The 20,083-nt window shown below is 35.7% G+C and overlaps 1 protein-coding gene across 4 annotated transcripts in view; it reads right to left on the reverse strand.

The window, feature by feature from the left end:
• The window catches only part of LOC106669929 (zinc finger protein 1-like), a 565,181-nt gene extending 545,357 nt beyond the window's left edge, over window positions 1-19,824 (reverse strand). For 2 of the 4 annotated variants that reach the window (XM_024229161.1, XM_014399816.2), the window contains exon 1: window positions 19,225-19,824. In XM_024229161.1, the coding sequence (XP_024084929.1) occupies window positions 19,225-19,291 (67 nt within the window). In that variant the 5' untranslated portion in view covers window positions 19,292-19,824. The remainder of the gene's footprint in view (window positions 1-19,224) is intronic. The other 2 variants (XM_014399811.2, XM_014399815.2) reach the window with 2 other exon arrangements.
• Window positions 19,825-20,083: the final 259 nt, after the last annotated feature.

Below are 20,083 nucleotides of genomic sequence, written 5' to 3' on the forward strand. Positions count from 1 at the left end.
TAAATATTTACTTAAACGTTTTTACGTATAAAGGGCCAAAAAAATTAACAAGATATTTTTAAAAAAGTGAAACTAAATTGAAATTGCAGTTTACGTTTTCTGTAGGTCCGCTCGTTTTCGCTTCGTACAACCTACAATTAAATATCTTTAAACATATTTTTGAACCATGAATTGTGCAATTTTACGAGTTTTATTGTTTAAATTTTCTTCGTAAAGGAACAAAAAGCAATTTACAAAACATGTAAAACAGGGCATGGAAATTACTGTTTGTACCTTTTTAATAACCGCTGATTTTCGCCTTGTAAAGGTTTTAGCCTTAGTGCCGCCACAGTACTGTCATATCATCGATAGGAAAACATAAATTTTTGCGGAGATAGACGAAAATAGTTGCTGTTCAACAATGTACGCCCGCTAAAAATTTAGTAAGGGGAGAATGAACTCTGACGTATTTGTTGTACCGTGTGATAAACTTAACCAATATGTCTGATTTCGGAAGTTAAAAAATTGTACAATAAAATATAGACGAAATTTATACGGAAAATGAAAAATTTCAATCCAAATCCTATTCAAAAAAATGTTTTTTATATTTTTTGGTTGTTTTTGTGCATCTTTACCCTAACGACATATTCTTTGCAAACAAAATTAGTTAATTGAATCAGGGATAAGGTTACAGGAAAGGAATGGGGAGAATATTTTTAAGCAGAAGTCTTTCTAAGATTTTGCCCATTATAGACAAAAGACTAATTTGACGGTATGATTATGGAAGGTTATGAGGCTTTTTAGGCATAGGAATCATTCAGATGAGTGAATCAATCGGGATGGGAAGTATGTTGTTCCAAGGACTGCATGGTAAATGTCAGTATTCATTTATTCCATAGTTCAAACAGGGAAGCAGCCCCAAAATAGAACAGTCAAAATATAATAATACATTAGGTAAAAACAGCGTATAAAAAGTAAACAAACATGACGACAGTAGAAAATATTCATGTAAATAGAAATAAGGTCATAAAGGGAAATAAAGATAGTATATCGCATACCACGGTACACCCACCCCTAGTTACATGGTCTGTAATCCTCAATAGACTTCTTTTTTCTTCTTTTTTTTTACCAGGGTTTGTAACAGCAGAGGTCGTATAAGCCCTCATGGTGCCGATGTTTTTGAAAAAAAAAAGCCCATTTGTAAAACCTCATCTTTTTATATTCTTTAAAGCTTCATATTTCCTGTGTCCATAGGGTCCCAAATTTTCGCAACCACCGGCTATGTAAAATAACAGCATCAGAAATTATTAACCAGAAAATATCGCGGTTTTCCACCTGGAGGTCTATAACGCTGCAATTCAACCCGGATATCGAATTTTCACGGGACGTCGAAGATTTGTCCAGTTTTGCTCACATCCGGGCCGTGCACATTGATAAAGGTCTAGCACAGGCCCATAAACTATCCACATTCCTGTGGAATAAGGGACTTATGAATGTCTGAGACTGATAGAAATTCCTCTGTTCAGTTTGCTTTTTGGTTTTTAAAATTCGATGTGAGTCGCTTCCTCACGACTATAATCCAAAAAGAGATAACTGTCAACTTGTGTTAACTATGCAATAGAAAGGCCAAAGAAGACTCCTTCCATTTCTTAGCACAATGCCCGAGTACATACTCCTAAAATTTTCCACACTTATCGCCAGTCACCCTGTATATTCAAATGGCCTTTATAGTATAACGAAAGTATGATTTTAGAAAAGTGAATTGTGCTAGAATCGTCTTATATTCTATAGAAAATTGCTGTAGCTGTGATTCAAGCCAGATTTTAACATTTTCTGAGCAATGCCAATATTTGGGTTTTGATTGTAATCTAAGATTTAAATTCCATATTGAGATTACGAGGTTTAGAAACTTTTTTTTATATATAAATTTACTATTCTAGAAATATTCTTGTTAACAATTAATTAAGGTTTTTAGTTGAGATAAAAAAGTCAATGGCACGAGCGGGATTCGAACCCACGATCTTCGGCTAGATACGCCGCTGCACTACCACTTGAGCTATCGTGACCTCGATCCACTCGGACACCAACTTCCCATCTCAACCCCACCTTTTGAATTTTCCCTCCTTTTTGCCATTTTTTCAATGTCTCTGTTTTATCTCAACTAAAATCCTTGATTAATTGTAATATATTAATTGGTGAAGCGGACTACGAAATTAGTGAATTTAATGATTGAAAATGAAGTATAGGCCATTTCATTTGTCGTCGAGAATCCAATCCGATTACACGACATTTGAAAAATGGAAGAAAAGAGGGAAAATTCAAAAGGTGGGGTTGAGGTGGGAAGTTGGTGTCCGAGTGGATCGAGGTCACGATAGCTCAAGTGGTAGAGCAGCGGCGTATCTAGCCGAAGATCGTGGGTTCGAATCCCGCTCGTGCCATTGACTTTTTATCTCAACTAAAAACCTTAATTAATTGTAATATATTAATTGGTCAAGCGGACCACGAAATTAGTGAATTTAATTCTTGTTTACGTCTCCTTGAAACTGATTTATTTTGACATGTACCAGTCGATTTTTTTTCTGCGGATGTACTGCACGGGGCAATACAGGTAGAAAGATTTGGGTGAACTCGTAGGTGAACTCCAAACAAAAAAGTTTACACCATCTAGAAATCACTGTCTTAATTTTCTAAAATTGTCCGTCCGCCTGCCTTTTTCGACAATAACAAGAAGTATTGATAATTGAGTTGAGAAAAATGAAACAATCTCAAAATTACTATTTGCACTTACTGCGTGTCCGCGATGTTTCGCTTTTGCAATTTACTGTTTAGCCAGTTTAAATCCCTGTCAATAACAAAAACGCCCGGAGGACACATGCCATGGGACAGAGCCAAAGCTGGCACTCAGTTTGGGCAAGGAGGTCTCGACCATCGTCGATTAAGGCGGACGGGAATGTGTTGAGAAGCTGTAGGATGACGGATCGAGAGGTTGATGTGAAACTTTTGGAGTAGGCAGTGGATGAGTTCGTTGTCAACGTAATGTTGAGGTCTTTTTGGATAGTGAGGATACTGACGTAGTAAGGAGCTTTGACGATTTGTCTGAAGACTTCCAATTGGAAGGATTGGGTGCGCTAGATACTGGATGGCTTGGCAAAACCCTAGTTCCACACCGTATGTCCAAAGAGGTCACAGGAGTTAGATTAGTTCTCGGTCGTATAAGTATTTAGTTGTCCAAGTCTGCAATTGAGCTGTTTCTTAAGTCTTGTGAGAACCCTCCACGCCAGTTTAGATATTGTCCTAAGCATTTGACTTGAATGAAAGTCGATATCTCTCAACTCATTTTTACAGAAGCTTTTAAAATAAAAAACATTCATTCCTATTGGATACCAAATTTAAGTTCAATGAGATTGACTGCCGAGTACTGAGGTCGTTGTGAGTAGTGAGGTTAATGACGTAGTAAGGAGCTTTGACCTGATTTGTCTGAGGACTTTCGATTGGAAGGATTGGATGCAATGGATGTTGAATGGCTTGGCAGAATGCCACAGTTCCACTCCGTATGTCCAAAGAGGTCGCAGTTAAGTACTGAGTTAGTTAGTTTAGTTTTGACGGTTGTCAGATTTCGGTCCTATAAGTGTTTAGTTGTCCAAGTATTCCATTGAGTTGTCTCTTATGTCTTGTGTGAGGATTCCACACCAGTGTGCTGTCTAGATACAGACCTAAGTATTTGACTTGAACGAAAGTCGGTATCTCTCAACTAATTTTTAAAAACGCTTAAAATATTTATAATAAAACCTATTGGATACCAAATTTAAGTTCAATGAGATTTACGTTCAAATGCTGAGGTCGTTGTGGATACGTTGTGGATAGTGAGGCTAGTGATGTAGTAATTTGTCTGAGGACTTTGGAAGGCTTGGATGCGCTGGATACTGGATGGCTTCTTCGAAAATTGGCTGCCCTTTTGTCAGAAAAAGCTTTCATATTTTCTGTTATCGTGTTTGGTTTGAAAATAACACATATGTGATATCATAGTGACGAGATAGAAGTAGAAAAAGTTTGTCAGGGAACCTTTTTACATTTTGACGGAAATCTTTGTTGGTATTTGCACTTGGTTGATGGAAGGCACCATGTGGAGTTTTACGCAAGCATACACCCAACCTCAGAGGCAAGAGGGACAGTTTTTTCTCTGATTTCTTTCTTCTCCCCTCTGGCAAATGTGCCACCTCCACGGATCGTTAACTAGATTGTTCAGGTTTGTTTTCCTCGGTGGAAGAACCAATGGGGGATCGGGACCGGAGGGGTTATCCTGGGGTCACCCACGTCAGGCCACGTGCTCATTAATTATCGCTATTTTAATTGTTAACCGTTGCGCAATACTCAGGTCTCCATTCTCTTTGAGCTTCTTTAAATTTAAAACTGATAAAATATTAAGTGTTTTGTTTTGTTCAACTACGAACAAGTTTTTAGAGCTACTGACCAAAAACAGTGCACAGGTGACCAAAATGCCAAGAATTTATTGGAATAATAAAAAATTAAAAGCAAATTGATGAGATTGATGATGAAAAATCTTGAATTTTAGTCATTACAACGAACTTAAACACTTCAAATAAAAAATAGCTAAATTTTCTCATTGAAACCTTCTATTTTGTCCCATAGACATTTTAATTGTAAACTTAATTCTTACATCAATTAAATAATTTTTATGTAAGGTATTGGTTGAAATAAAAAAACTAGAGTCACGAGCAGGATTCGAAGATTTTTTATTTCAACCAATACCCTACATAAAGATTAATTTAAATTAATTAATTTAAAGAAGTTATTTGGTCAATTGGACCACGAAATATAATGGATTTAATAGGTAAAACGAAGTATATCTTCATTAAAGCTCTCCGTGGCAATTTCATTTGTCTCCGAAAATCGAATAAATTACACATTTGAAAAATTGCAAAAAGGAGGGAATATTCGAAAGGTGGGGTTGAGATGGGAAGTCGGTGTCCGAGTGGATTGAAGTCACAATAGCTCAAGTGGTAGAGCAGCGGCGTATTGAGCCGAAGGTCGTGGGTTCGAATCCCGCATGTGACACTAGCTTTTTTATTTCAATCAATACCTTACATAAAGATTAATTAATTGAAAGAAGTTATTTGGTCCATCGGACCAAGAAATATAATGGATTTCATTCTTGTATTTTAAACTGTTGAAGATTGTTCTCCCTCTCAATGTGTTATTTGCTTATTAACAACCTGAGTCATATGTACATAAAAAAATGCTGATTGTCCTATTTATTTTTTTTTTCTCAAAAAGATCCATTTGCTCTGCTTTTGTGGTCAAGGAGAAGGATCGATGCGTCTGTTTCCAATATTTATTTTTACACCTCGAGGCTACCGGAGTGATGAAGCTTTCAAAAGCTATTTTATGAAGTTGCCCCCGGCATTTTGCGTCACAGGAAACCGGACATAAATCCAATTTAACGAAAATACAGAAAGCCTCCCCGTCTAAAAGGAGAGCTGAAATATTGTTATTGCTAAGTTTTTCGCCCGGCCTAGAACGGCACGGGTGCCGTTTGATCTCTATTTAAGGTTCGGTACAATCGGGTAGCGACTGTAAATAAATAGGAGAATAACTGCGAAAGCCGGTGGGACGTTCACCTGGGGGAAGAGATAAACAGGTCGACGGGAGAAAAGAAGCGTAAGCACGTCTTATCTACCTTTCAAGCCTTTCAGGCTTATTTTCGGAATGTGCGAAATCATCTATAAACCTCCGTGATGCTCAACAGGTTTCTGTTCGTTTATATTGTTCGTTTGAAAAAGAAAAAATTATTAAGAAGTGTATGTGTAACATTAAAACATGCTTTTGTTTATACGATGTCTTTTTTTCTTTAAATATCCTTAATTGACGTATGTTTTATATCATAATTACGGATGAGCATCGATGGTCAATGGTAGGCGACCGATGTTCGATGTTTTTGACCATCGATCTCGACCCACGCTCTCCATGTTACATAAACTTTCTTAGTTTTTCCTAATTTCCACTTTTGTGAATGGGGAATGGCCCGTATTCTTCTGATATGAAACTGACCTATCAGAACCTGTTAGGAGTTGTTCAATTTGTTGCCTTAGTGGCATATCGATTATTTTCCAAAGCTGGACGTTTTATTTCGAAAACCACAAAACGTTTACAAGATAAATTGGCTTTAAAGCTACGTTTTTTTTTTAAATTGCGTTCCGGAGAAGATGTGGTAGTGTTTCATTGTAAAATTTGGATATATTAAGTCTAATAAATTAAAGATATGTTTGATTTTAATTACGGACATGTTAAAACTTTACCTTTTTTTCAGCAAGGGACAGGAATTGGGCTTGGGTGAATTATGGATGTTTTCCTAAGTATCGAAGAAAAGCAGGGAGGTATTTTGAATAAAATTCACAGGCACAAAACACTTTAACAATAGACTACTTTTATTTTAAAGGGACCGAGAGATCTACATAGCACTATAAATGAAACCAAAGAAAACAATAATTCCTAATAAATGTTATTAAAAAAATAAACACAATTTTTATTAAGCAAGTTCCCAATAAGGGTTCAGAAATGGCGAAATTTGAAAAATTAGTTTATGTTTCTAAACTGGCACATAAAAATAATGTATGCATATGAAATTAATTTGTAGTTTGAGTAATGAGTACGCAAAAAATGATCGATGTGTAGGCGATGGAGTCGATGGTCGTACCACCATCGATGGCTTTTTTTTATCGATGCTCATCCCTAATCATAATTCACTATTTTCGTGGTCCGCTTGATCAATTAATATCGTTCAATTAATTAAGAGTTTTAGTTGAGATAAAAAGTCAGTGTCACGAGCGGGATTCGAACCCACGACTTCTGGGAGCGGCGTATCAAGCCGAAGGTCGTGGGTTCGAATCCCGCTCGTGACACTGACTTTTTTATCTCAACTAAAAACCGTAATTAACCTAATCATAATGCCCATTAGGACGTTGTCTGTTCAGCCTTATCTCGTAACAACGATAATACATTGACCAAAATCAGTTATGAATATGGAGCTGATGTCAACCCCCAGAGAAATCAGACTCCAAATCCAAATCTATTCACACTTTCACTCATCAGACCAGGATGATTTGAGATAATCGAACTATCTCAACAAACTACTTGCAACTACTGTTATAATTTGAATTACAATTAAAATTCCAATCTATTAATCTTTTCATTTAAGGTTTTCTGTTAAGATGAAAAATTAGTGTTGCGACCGGGATTCGAACCCAGGACCTTCGGCTCAATACGCCGCTGTTCTAACCACTTGAGCTATGGTTACTTCGACCCCTCGGACACCAACATCCCACCTGAACGTAAAATCGTTCGAATTTTCCCTCTTTGTTGCCATTTTTCAAAATGAATTTTAATTTTTCTTCCCAACCAAAAACCTTGGATGAAAAGAATAATTAATTCGAATAATTAATGTAAGTAATAATTAGCCCGCTAAAAAAATACGGATTAGTTTGTAATTAAAATTTATTTGCTATTAACATTCATAGTTTAAATATTGACAATAATTTCGGTTATTTGCCATCAGATGGTATAATAGAATGATATAATTAACTATCTAAACTTAAAATATTAAAAAAATTCCAAGCATTTTGGTATAAATCGTCTGCTTAATGCCTGGTTTTTCTGTTTTAATTATTATTATTCACGATTGCACTTATGTGGTTCATAGGGATTCTTCAGAATTATAATGTGGCCAAAGTTACCAACTAATTTCAGTTCTGTTTGCTTTTTAACTCGTTTTTCGATATGGCAATCCGAATTTAATTTAAATACGTCATTCAATTAATTAAGGTTTTAGTTGAGATCAAAAAGTCCGTGTCACGAGCGGGATTCGAACCCACGACCTTCGGCTTGATACGCCGCTACTCTACCACTAGAGCTATCGTGACTTCTGGGAAGCGGCGTATCAAGCCGAAGGTCGTGGGTTCGAATCCCGCTCGTGAATTGACTTTTTAATCTCAACTAAAAACCTTAATTAACCTACACATAATGCCCATTCGGACGTTCTCTGTTACCCCTTATTTCGTAACAACGGATAATACATTGACCAAAATCTGTTATGAGTGTAAGGGTTGATCAGCAAAAAGTCTCATAAAGACGACTTTCTTCTCCAAAGGAATTTTCAAAGAGCTATTTTGATTCCTGATATCGACATCGTCATCAAGTCTACCTACACCAGGCACTATGGTTCTCCATGGAAAAATCCAGCCATTTTTCGTGCCTTACGATATTTAATATAATATATAAATCAATAATAAATAACATTCTCAAGTTAGGTCCCCCAACGTAGCAATTAGCTATATTTATTTTAAAGTAAAAAGTACTTTTTTGTTCTGTTTGCCTTGTTAAATTCATTAGATTTCGTGGTCCGATTGACCAAATAACTTCTTTCAATTAATAAGTTTTTACATAAGGCATTGGTTGAGATAAAAAAAAGTCCGTGTCACGAGCGGGATTCGAACCCACGACCTTCAGCTAAATACGCGCTACTAATATCAAAAAAAGATCAGCTCATTTAATCAATGATTTCTTCTGACATTTCCGCTATAACGTTAAAAATTCTACCAATTTCGGCAAATAATTGAATAATTTTTTAATAAAATCTTCCTTTAAGTTCATTTTTCAAGTTTTATTGTTTTTTCCATTCAACGAGTGATTAACTTTCATCGTGGTTATAATTTGGCCTCTAGTGAAAACTTGTCTCTAGGTTTTTTTTGTACATTTATCAAAAACAGTATATTTTTTATTGTTTTCTTCACTTTTGCCTTTTTTTCTTGATTTTGTGTTGTTTTGTTAAATTTGAGAAAATAAACTAATAAATTCATTATATTTCGTGGACCGATTGGTCAAATAACTTCTTTCAATTGATTAATCTTTATGTAAGGTATTGGTTGAAATAGAAAAAGTCAATGTCACGAGCGGGATTCGAACCCACGACCTAGTCGCCGAGGATCAAATAAATTACACGACATTCGAAAAATGGCAATGTTTGCCTTGTAGTTATCAATTCTTATAAGCCCAAGAGATTTTTTAACGGGAAATATTTCATAAACAAAGAAAATTCCTTACAGAAAGATCATTAATAACAGAAGGGAAACGTTTCCTTATGTTGAACTTTTACCACCTCCCAATTTATCTAATTTAATTGACAATCATGGCAGAAGGGAATAATTTAAATCGAAAAAAAAAATGAAAAACGGGCGATAACCTTTAAGTTATCTCTTGGACTCATTAGCTCTTTCGAGTTTTTCTAGCCTCCGGATCGGGAGAATATCCTGGAAATATGGGGGTCGATCCTCCCTTGCTTAACTAACCGTACTAATCATTTAGAGTTATCTGAACCGACATGTGGGTATCAGCTTTTTGCCCTGGGCCCGGCGATAAGGGTACTATTACATTACAAGATTTGAACGGGAAGATGACAAGATGAAAGGAATAATTTGCCACGGCTTGTCTGAATAATCGATTCCTTCGCCTACTGATTTAGAGACGCCTCAGATGTCTGATGTCAAAGCCCTCGATGAATAGATCGAAACCAATAAATACCACCAATCTTTGACGGTTCTTTTTATCCTTTTGTTTTTGATAGTTGTACCCTATGAATCATCAATACGGGGTATTCTTGTCCCAATTAAAAATAAAAATAAATCCGGAGTTCCGAATAATACATTATATATTTTTCATATGTATAATCAATTCAATCCAAGTCGAAAATGGCGTCTCTGAGAGCTTTTTTTTTATAAATCATGAATTTTAAGACTAACGGCTTCTGGGAAATTTCCACAGTTCGTATGGCCTATTGGGTCTGAGAATGTAGAAATATAGATAAGATCCGTGGTTTGTTCAACTGTTTCTTATCAAGTAGTTCGACGTTACATGCAAATTTAGCATTGCAGAAATTTCGCATTCACTTATTTATGTTTTATATACTTTTTTCTACTATCTAACTTCCACCTTACATAGTTTTCATAATATAATGGAAATATTTCATGCCTGCTGCTCTTTTCCTATAACCTCCAGCTTTTCAGCAACAATCAGTGAAGTTTTTGTGTTACACTTGCACTAAATTTAAAACGTATGGCCGAAACTGTTCGTGAAATGTCAGATATAATGTGGGAAGTTTAGTGGCCGACGAACAGCTGATGTCATCGCCGACCCTCCGCGTGTTTCTACTTCTTTTCCTTGTCTTCCAAGCGTATTTTTCAATGTGCGGCTATCAGAGCGCCTCGATCTGTTACTGATTCTCTGCTTTTATTACGAAGTATGAAGAATAACAAGTCGATATCCTAGAATAGACACTAGACTACTTCTATATACATCACGACCCTATACAAACATATAGGTCACATTCACTCCCCCAGAGTACTCTCATCGGGGCGGGGTCGAACCAACTCCATTCCCGCTAATAAGTTCTTTTACTCTCGAGACGTTACAGACACACACCAGAGTTCTCGATATTCCTCTTGTTGTGGTTAGAAAAACTCCATCTTTTCAAGTTAATAAATTACATTTTATTAGAAGTTCTTTTCAGAGGATCTTCGGAAGATCCTCTGAAAAGAACTTCTTGTATCCAGCAGGTCGATAATCTGCTTTTTTCATCGTTACATTTTATTAGGTTTCGTGATCCGCTTGATCAAATAAATTCTTTTCAATTTATTAAGGTTTTGGTTGAGACAAAGAAGTCAGTGTCACGAGCGGGATTCGAACCCACGACCTTCGACTAAATACGCCGCTGCTCTACCACTTGAAATATCCCGCTTGTGACACCATTGTCACTATAGCTCAAGTGGTAGAGCAGCGGCGTATTAAGCCGAAGGTCGTGGGTTCGAATCCCGCTTGTGACACTGAATTTTTTATCCCAACCAAAACCTTAATAAATTGATAAGCTAATAAATTACATTCCAATAAATTAACATAAACAGAACACAGACATAACTCAAACACGTTACACATTTAAAAATCCCTATAGCGCTGACGTACAGTGATCTGTACTCGCTGCCGTGACCCAAAACTTATCACAGGTCAATTTGGTCCGACGACATACTTAAGTATTGCCAATATACGTCAAGCCTTCTACAATTGAAAAGGTGCTCGATTGTTATTCTATCTTTGCATAAACGGGCTTTCAAGCCAGAAGGTGCACGTGAGTTATTCTTGAATGACCTAAGCGCGTTAAACATCGTTAATTTATACGGCATTTTTAACATCAAAATGTTGACATAATTACACATTTATTAGATTTCGTTAAATTCTGTTTTCTTAGTCGTATACATATTTATGGATTAAATTCTAACAAACCCGTTATATTTATATTAGGTTAAAAAACTAGCTTTCGGTGACCAGTTCCTCACCCAAAATTTCCATAAAATTTAACGTCGAGTGATGGTGACCATCATCGAACATCATGATTTCATACTGCTTTGCAAAATTTTGAAAAAATATTTATTTAGAAATCGTGAGATGCGGTCTGGTGTGATGTAGGTTTCAGAAAAACATTTTCTTTATCGTGCCAACGTTTGGATCTTTATTGAGATCATCTTCAGGGCCTGGGATTTACAAACATTGTTTACATATTACAAGTACATTTTGGATGTGGAAAATTGAATTTATACAATGCAAAATATATTTTTTATATTCAATCAAAGTATTTCTACTCACTCAAAGTGTTTGTCTTCTGTGTAATTATGCCATTCTTGCGTGTCGTGTCGAGAGTGCCAGTGAGATTTTGCTGTTTTATGTTTATATACGTTGGATTTTGAAGGGGTGGGAAGGAAGTCGGTATAGAAAAGACATTTTTGTATAAGGCGTCGGCTTCTTTGAGGTGAAAAGATGATCTCAATAAAGATCGAAACGTTGGCACGATAAAGAAAATGTTTTTCTGAAACCTATATCACAACAAACCGCATCTCACGATTTCTAAATAAATATCGATTAACGGTCACTAATCACCACAAATTTTGAAAAAATGTTCACTCGGTTCACAAGAATTTGATTTTTTCGGTTGTATCCTCGGTACCGTTGTGTGCACGACTTTTCATCCATCTTCTTCACGATTAACCCGTAATTGCTATTTTGTCCTGGATTAGTGTACAGAAAATGGCTCTAGTGCAGGATAAGGACATTAATCATTCAAAATTAATACATTAAGTGAAAACGAGACCTGCATTGAATGACATAACTTTAAAGAACCTAAAGAAGGTAACCTTAAGTTTTTCTACCTATCTGGTGACAGAAAAAACAAACCGTTATAATTATTACATTATTTTGATTAGTTATTTTAATTGGTTACATTTTTTTATAGTGTAGATTAGATAAAAAATTAATTAAAATCAGATTTTTATGTATTGCCAGGAATCGAATCATTGAAGGGATGTGAAATATTTGGCAAAATAATTGCCCACAATGACAGCTGATTTGGTTCTACACTTTAATCACTTGTGCAGTGAAAAAATGATGCATCTTTAAACTTAATTCTATCTCTTCAGAGTACAAAATTGTGCAGCACACTACAAGCCTTTATTACCATATCAGAGAACTCGAATCGATAGAAAATCTTGTTTGACAATATGCGAAAATTCACTAATTTCGTGGTCCGCTTGACCAATTAATACATTACGAGTAATTAAGGTGAATCACTTTACGATAAAAAATTGAATGGCACGAGCGGGATTCGAACCTACGATCTTCGGTTAGATACGCCGCTGCTCTACCACTTGAGCTATCGTGACGTCGATCCACTCGGACATCAACTTCCCATCTCAACCCCACCTTTTGAGTTTTCCCTCCTTTTTGCCATTTTTCAAGAAAGACTTTTTTTTCTCAACCAAAGCCTTAATTAATTGAAAAGAATTTATCAAGCGGACCACGAAACCTATTAAATATTATTACAACCGTTTAAAAAATCTGTAGATTATATCTTTTATGCCAATATAAGTGAGATAAATAAGAATAAAATCAACAAAACCCATAAATAATACATAATGCCAGTTATGCAAGGATGTAGTAATTTCAATGATGTACCAATGATTTCAATAATAATGTACATTATTTTAACTCAAGTTTTATATAATTAAGAGGCGAACTAGCCCTAGCACAGTTGCCAAAACCTGGGAAAATAAGAAAGAAAATAAATTATAAAAATTAATTTCTAAACATCAATACTTGCGTAACCTCAACAGTGGGTGTGAATAGGGTGGGGACACAGTAATAATGACAAAAACAATTTGTTCCTTCCAAGAACAGAAAAAAGAAATGTTTGGAAGAATAAAAACACCAAAAACTAATAGAATTACCATAATAACTACCATTAATTAAGGTTTTTAGTTGAGATAAAAAAAATCAGTGTGACGAGCGGGATTCGAACCCACGATCTTCGGTTAGATACGCCGCTGCTCTACCACTTGAGCTACCGTGACCTCGATCCACTCGGACATCAACTTCCCATCTCAACCCCACCTTTTGAGTTTTCCCTCCTTTTGCCATTTTTCAATGCCATTTAAGTTGATGTCCGAGTGGATCGAGGTCACGATAGCTCAAGTGGTAGAGCAGCGGCGTATCTAGCCGAAGATCGTGGGTTCGAATCCCGCTCGTGCCATTGACTTTTTTATCTCAACTAAAAAGCTTAATTAATTGTAATATGCGAAAAGTGGATTCAACCCTACGACGAAATGTCATCTACCTCTTGTATTACAATTTCTTTAGTAGTGCAAGAGAGTTTTTAGTAAATGGGTGCAATTATGTCTCGAGCCAACCGAAAGCTTCATCAGAAATTAATCCAAAAGGATTGTTTATCTTAGGGTCATTAAGTAACATTCTGTTGTTGGGTATGTTTCGAAGTTTCATTCCCTTATTCTAATGATTGAAGACAGCAGGCATGAACCCAATTCTGCTCAGGATTTTTTGATTTTTGCATTTTAATACTAGAGCATAAAGTAGTGCTGTCTCATACATTTCTCGGTTCGTTCAAAACTGGTAAACCTGATATTAAAAAATTGACGCTCTTCAGGAAACCGTTGTTGATTATGTGCATCCTCTTTTAAACCAAAGCAACAGGAAAGCGATAGAAACAAAATAGTTGCGCAACAAACAGCGCGCCAGCACAGCTACCTACTATGAACGTCGAAATTAGATGTCTTTCGGAAACATGATTTATGAAAAACCGATATGAGTCTCTCATTGACCCGATGGATCGTCTCGTTTGGCAAAAATGGCCAACCATCAACAATGGCCTGGTTCACAAGAATTCTATTTTTAGGGGGTTATCGTAGGTATGTCCCGAATACGCATTATAGAGGTAAAAACAGGTATGACTATCCTGAAAAGTCGAATCAGTAGTAGAAAATATAATAATTTGGACATCTTGATCTAAGCCGTTTGGTGAAAAATTTGGATGATGAAAAATCAGTATGCGGCATTGAATAGTTCATGATAGGGGGTATAAATCGGCACAAATGCACTTTAACTGAATAATACAAATCGATATGATTTTACGATTAAAGCGTTTCACCAGAATGCTTTTCTTCCCTTCTTTAAAAAATCAAGTTTACATATGCTCCAAGCACTCGAGTAGGACAGCTACTGGCCACAGGTGGTCCCCCAGGGCATAAGGGGGAGTCTGGATACGGGCTCCTGGGACGGCGGCACTAACTCTCCCTGAGAAACCACCCGGACAGACGAACATATACGGTCAAAAGGAAAGATTTACGGAGAATCAATATCCGCGGAAGGGCCCCCCCGGGGGAAATGTTAAGTGAAGAGTGCTGCCCTGATGTAGGCTCCACATGGTCCTGTTTACACCCCCTCGCACCCCGACGAAATAAAGATGGCCACCGCCTTACAACCCCACCCCCGCGTTCGTTTTATTGCGCGTTTGCCGCCCCCTCTTTATTAATTTATTTCATTGAGCCCGAAAGGGAAACGGTGCAGGAAACAAACAAGTAGTTGATCGTTTGTTTATAACCGATAAGCAATCTATAAGGCCGGGGCCAACTGCAACTTTCAAATCGGGTTTTGATTTAGCTATCTTTAAATGTTAATACAAATTTATTTATTCATAAGTAATCACACTGCGCATATTGATGATACAGTTACTAAACTGAAAAGTTTCGACATATAAAGAAATTATCAAACTATGAAAGATTTATCATCATATTCTACCAACATCACCAAACCAAAAAAGCTACTTTCCATAGTCTTGTATTTTTTCACAACGTTTCACTGAAAAAGATACAGATTTAAACTTTCGTCCAAAACAGTAACTATGGCCCAAAAGGTAACAATAAAACTTAGCGATTATAATGATTTTTAATCAAAGAGTTTTGCTGGTGATTTTTGATTACGAAGCTTCTAAGAAGGAATGGGTTTGACAACAGTTCGTCATCGTGGATCCTGCTGCACTGGCAACCTGAACGTTACGCAGATGGAGCCGTGATTCATAACAACCTAAGTGGAGAAACAAATTAAGGACGGGCAACTCGACAAAGGATTTCTGAGCAAAATTTACAACCAAACATTTAACATTAACTCTGACAGAAGTAGTAGCATAAATATTGTAACCAGATGGTCACGAATGAAAAGAATAATGGATAAAACCGGAATGTCATTTTTAAAATTATTTGGTCAAAGGACTATCACCTAAAATTCACTATAAAACGATTCAGTTTTTCGTTTGGACCAAATTAACAAAAAAAAAATACGAGCAATTTTCAAAATGGCCTTTAAAAAGTCTTTCTAACACGTATAAATCTTTTATTAAAAGCAACAAGTCAAGAATTATTGCGTAAACAATGGAAAATGTTAATGCCAAAGGGAAATTCTATCGTCTGGACATTCCCTGGCCTTATCGTAGTAGTTCGAACTTCGAAAGCAACTTCGTCTATTTAATCTTCTCATAAACTCGTATCTACAAAAACCGCTTACCCAGTATAAATTAGATTTGTATTATCATCAAACAAATCCGTGCCCCTTTTACTACAAATAGCAACAGGTAACGCCAAAATCCGATTGAATTTTAAACTTCGAAGAGACGATAGTTCACGACTTCAAAGTTATGCATCAAAATAATGGTTATTTGGAGATCGTGACTAAATACTACACACGTCAAAATAAAATTTAAAATTATTACACCTCAAATATTATTACCTTCAAAAGATTTTGAATTCATCATAATTAAAAATCTAAAAATTAAAACTGTTTTTAATATTAATATTATATCATTACAATGTAACAGATAAAATTGTTATTTTTTACGATTTTCCATGTCTTAAAAATTCCAGATTGTTATAAATTTCATATTAACATTTTTTTATATAAAGTATGGAGAAAGGTTATGATTTCCTATGAACTAGGATGTTTCTGCAATTTTTTTTTCAGAGAGAAATTTTAAGTTTTCTCCAAACAAAGAGCCAAATGACATTATGGTGACGATACTGAAAAGAACCATAAAGATTTATTTTTCATTTATGACGGTGGTAAAAGGGTTAGGTGAAAGTCATTGGACCAAATCTTTCTTCTAACAATAACCATCGATTTGTTTTTCTATATTCATTTTATAGTATGAACACTTGTAAGACAAGAAGTACTGACAAGTTTTGAAGTGTTATGCTGAACGGGATGAACAGTTCCTTCATATTCTCTCTGGGCGGGAAATTTTAAATTTCTAATGTAAAAAATTTGAAGTTGAAATTTTGAAATATTTCCACCATCCTGCGTTGTTTCAGTTGCATAAATTTATTTATGACTAATGGAGAAGGGATATTTAATAAATCATTTTCGCACTATTGCCATCCTATAAAACTTTTAAGATAAAAACTGAAAACAGGCATGAATTGGATGCTGAATGGATTCTACCCTGTTCCTTTCTGCTTTCTCTAGGCGGGAAATTTTACATTTTATAAAAACAATATTAACTTGAAGTTTTTCCACAATAACGATCCACAACTACGCGAAAAAATGGCATAAGTTTATTAATTTATTTTAATTGCTTATGTTTATTTATGTAAATTATTCCTATGGGAAAGGGGTTGTTTCTAAATTCTTTGTATAGAATCATAAGATTAACTGTTGAGGTCAAAATATAAGAAAATATAGAATCAGTATTCACTCTCTTCAGGCAAGAAATAAAACAGCATATTTATGATTTTTTTCCTCGTGGGAAATTTTGAAATTTAAAAACAAAAGAATTAATCAGTTGAAAATTTTTTCTCGGTGTGACGATTTTTTTCACAAATTGCAATAAAACGTTTATTAATATTAAAATGTGCAAAGGGTTTGTTTAAAATTTGGTGTTGCATGATGCCCATCCAATATTAAATTACTTTTAAGACAAAAAGTCAGAAAAGATGAATTGGAATGAAGAATGCTGAATGGATTCTATGCTGCGTCTTTATGCTCTTGGCGGGAAATTTGAACTTTTACAAAAAACACTTAAGTGGAAGGTTTATCCACAATAACGATGCGTAACTACGCGAAAAAGCTGTATGAGGTAATTAATTTAACTATTTTTGTTAATTAATGTAAATTATGACCATGGGAAGGGATTGTTTAAAAATTATTTGGATGGAATCAGAATTCACTTTGTTCAGACAACTACCTTTTTTTCTAGGTAGGAAATTTTGAAATATAAAAGGAAAAGAATTATCAGTTGAAAACTTTTCTCAATGTGACGATTTATTTACAAAATGCAATAAAATGTTGATTAATATTAAAATGTACAAAGGGGTTGTTTAAAATTCGGTGTTGCATGATTTCCACCCAACATTAAATTAGACTTTTAAGGTAAAAAGAGAGAAAAGATTAGTTGAAACGAAGAATGCTGAATGGATCCTATGCTGCTTCTTTATGCTTTCTCTTGGCGGGAAATTTTAAATTTTCAAAAGCACTTAAGTCGAAGGTTTCCACAATAACGATGCATAACTACGCGAAAAAGTTGTATTAGGTAATTAATTTATTTTAAGTGCTTATTTTTATTTATGTAAATTATTACTATGGGAAAGGGTTTAAATATTCTTTGGATAAAATAGAATCACTCCCCTCAGACAAGAAATAATTCAACATATTTATGTTTTTCTAGGTGGGAAATATTGAAATTTAAAAAGAAAAGAATTATTCAGTTGAAAACTTCGCTAGATGTGACGATTTTTTTTACAAATTGCAATAAAACATTGATTCATATTGAAATGTGCAAAAAGGGGTTGTTTAAAATTTTGTAAGACAAAAGTGAGAAAGATGAATCGGAATGAAGAATGCTGAATGGATCCTATGCTGCTTCTTTATGCTTTCTATTGGCGGGAAATTTTAAATTTTCCAAAAACACTATTGAGTCGAAGGTTTTCCACAAACGATGCAGAACTACGCGAAAAATTTGTCTAAGGTGATTAATTCATTTTAAGTATTTTTGTTTATTAATGTAAATTATGACCATGGGAAGGGGTTGTTAAAAAATTATTCGTATAGAATCAGTATTCACTCCGTTCAGACAAGAAATATACAGCATATTTTTTTCAAAAGAATTAATCAGGTGAAAAGTTTTCTCGTTGTGTCGATTTATTTACAAATTGCGATAAAATGTTTATTAATATTAAAATATGCAAAGTGTTCTCAAATTCAATACAATCACTATTTGAAGAAGTGTGAAAAGATTGGAAAGTAGATTGGCTTTTTAATAGCATCATTGTTTTTTGTTTTTTTGGGAGGAAAATTTTTAAATTTTTCAGTGAGCTTAGGTTAAGTTGAATCTGTACAGACATGATTAATATCAAAAAGGTGCGTGGGAATTTAATTTAATTTTCGACTATGGTAAAGGGTTTGTTTAAAAGTTTGATAATTGAATAAAATCGGGTCAAAGGGTACGTTTATGAGAGAAAAAGGCAGTGGAGAGGTCGTTTTTCTCTTGGGACGATTCAAAAATTGCGAGTGGGCAAAAGCCGGTTCTGGGGCTACACGTGTTTGGCTGTCACAACAATGATCTCATTGGGGCAACGTCATCATCTCCAAAAGCCTTTGTCGGCTTTACCGAAAGGGTTCTGACAAAAGGAACCCGGTGGATTGTACGACGACTAGGACAAAAGGTGTAAAAGTTATAATTGCCGGGTAATAACAATGGTTTGTCCCATTTGTCCAGTGGGACAGGGGGTAGCTGTCATGGTTTTCGGCAGACCCCCGGGCTCGGAATCAAATAGTAATTGCACTCGGACTCACCGTTCTTTCTCTGGGGTTTCGCCTGCTTCCTCCTGCCGCTTCCCGAAGATAGATCAGTCGTAGCCATCTGTCGATATTTGTAAATCCTTCACGTTCACCCATCAAGTCAATACATTTGACAATAAAATCACTATTGTATCCACTATAGAATATTCCCGGGTTCGGCTTGTTTACAAACACAGAACAAAAAAATAAGCAAGTATCCGAGTTACAAAAATATCCTTTTTTAGAAAAGACACCATGGACGTGTGCACTTAGCAAAATGACATCCCAGAAAATGGGACTTTAGGCCTCTGACAGTCCGAATCGCAGCACTGTTTTGACTTTTATTGGTCGTTGGGTACTCAATTTTTCAACTTTGATCAGCCTGTCGCACAAAAATCGGGGTAAAAACAACGGGATCCTTCGGGAATCGGCGATCGGGGCTCGGGGTGCGAGACTAGAAAAGGCGTTTACTATTTGAAAATGGAAGGGGATGGTGGGGGGAGTGCTTATGAAATGGATAAAAGGATGGGGGAGGGGAGAGTGAGAGAGAACAAGAAATAGAAAAAAGAGTGAAAGAGTGACAAGGCGTGTGTGAGTGTCGCAGGGGTAGGGCACAGACTGAGAACCCGTCCTCGGCACAGCGAGAGCGCAGCACCAAACTCACACTGCGCACCCTGTTTACTCACAGCAACACACCGTTGCCAAGCAACCCCGACTCACCCCCTGGCACGTCGCAACGCCGGCTTTACCACCCTCTTCCAACCCCCCTATCAACACTGATTTGCATTAATTTTTTATTTATATTTATGCTGATATAATGATAGTTTTCGATCGAGGAGATCAACAGTTGTTAAATTTTATGTATGCAATATCT

This window comes from Cimex lectularius, unplaced genomic scaffold (genome assembly GCF_000648675.2).
Source record: "Cimex lectularius strain Harlan isolate CLEC.00 unplaced genomic scaffold, Clec_2.1 scaffold20, whole genome shotgun sequence".
Lineage (NCBI taxonomy): Eukaryota > Metazoa > Arthropoda > Insecta > Hemiptera > Cimicidae > Cimex > Cimex lectularius.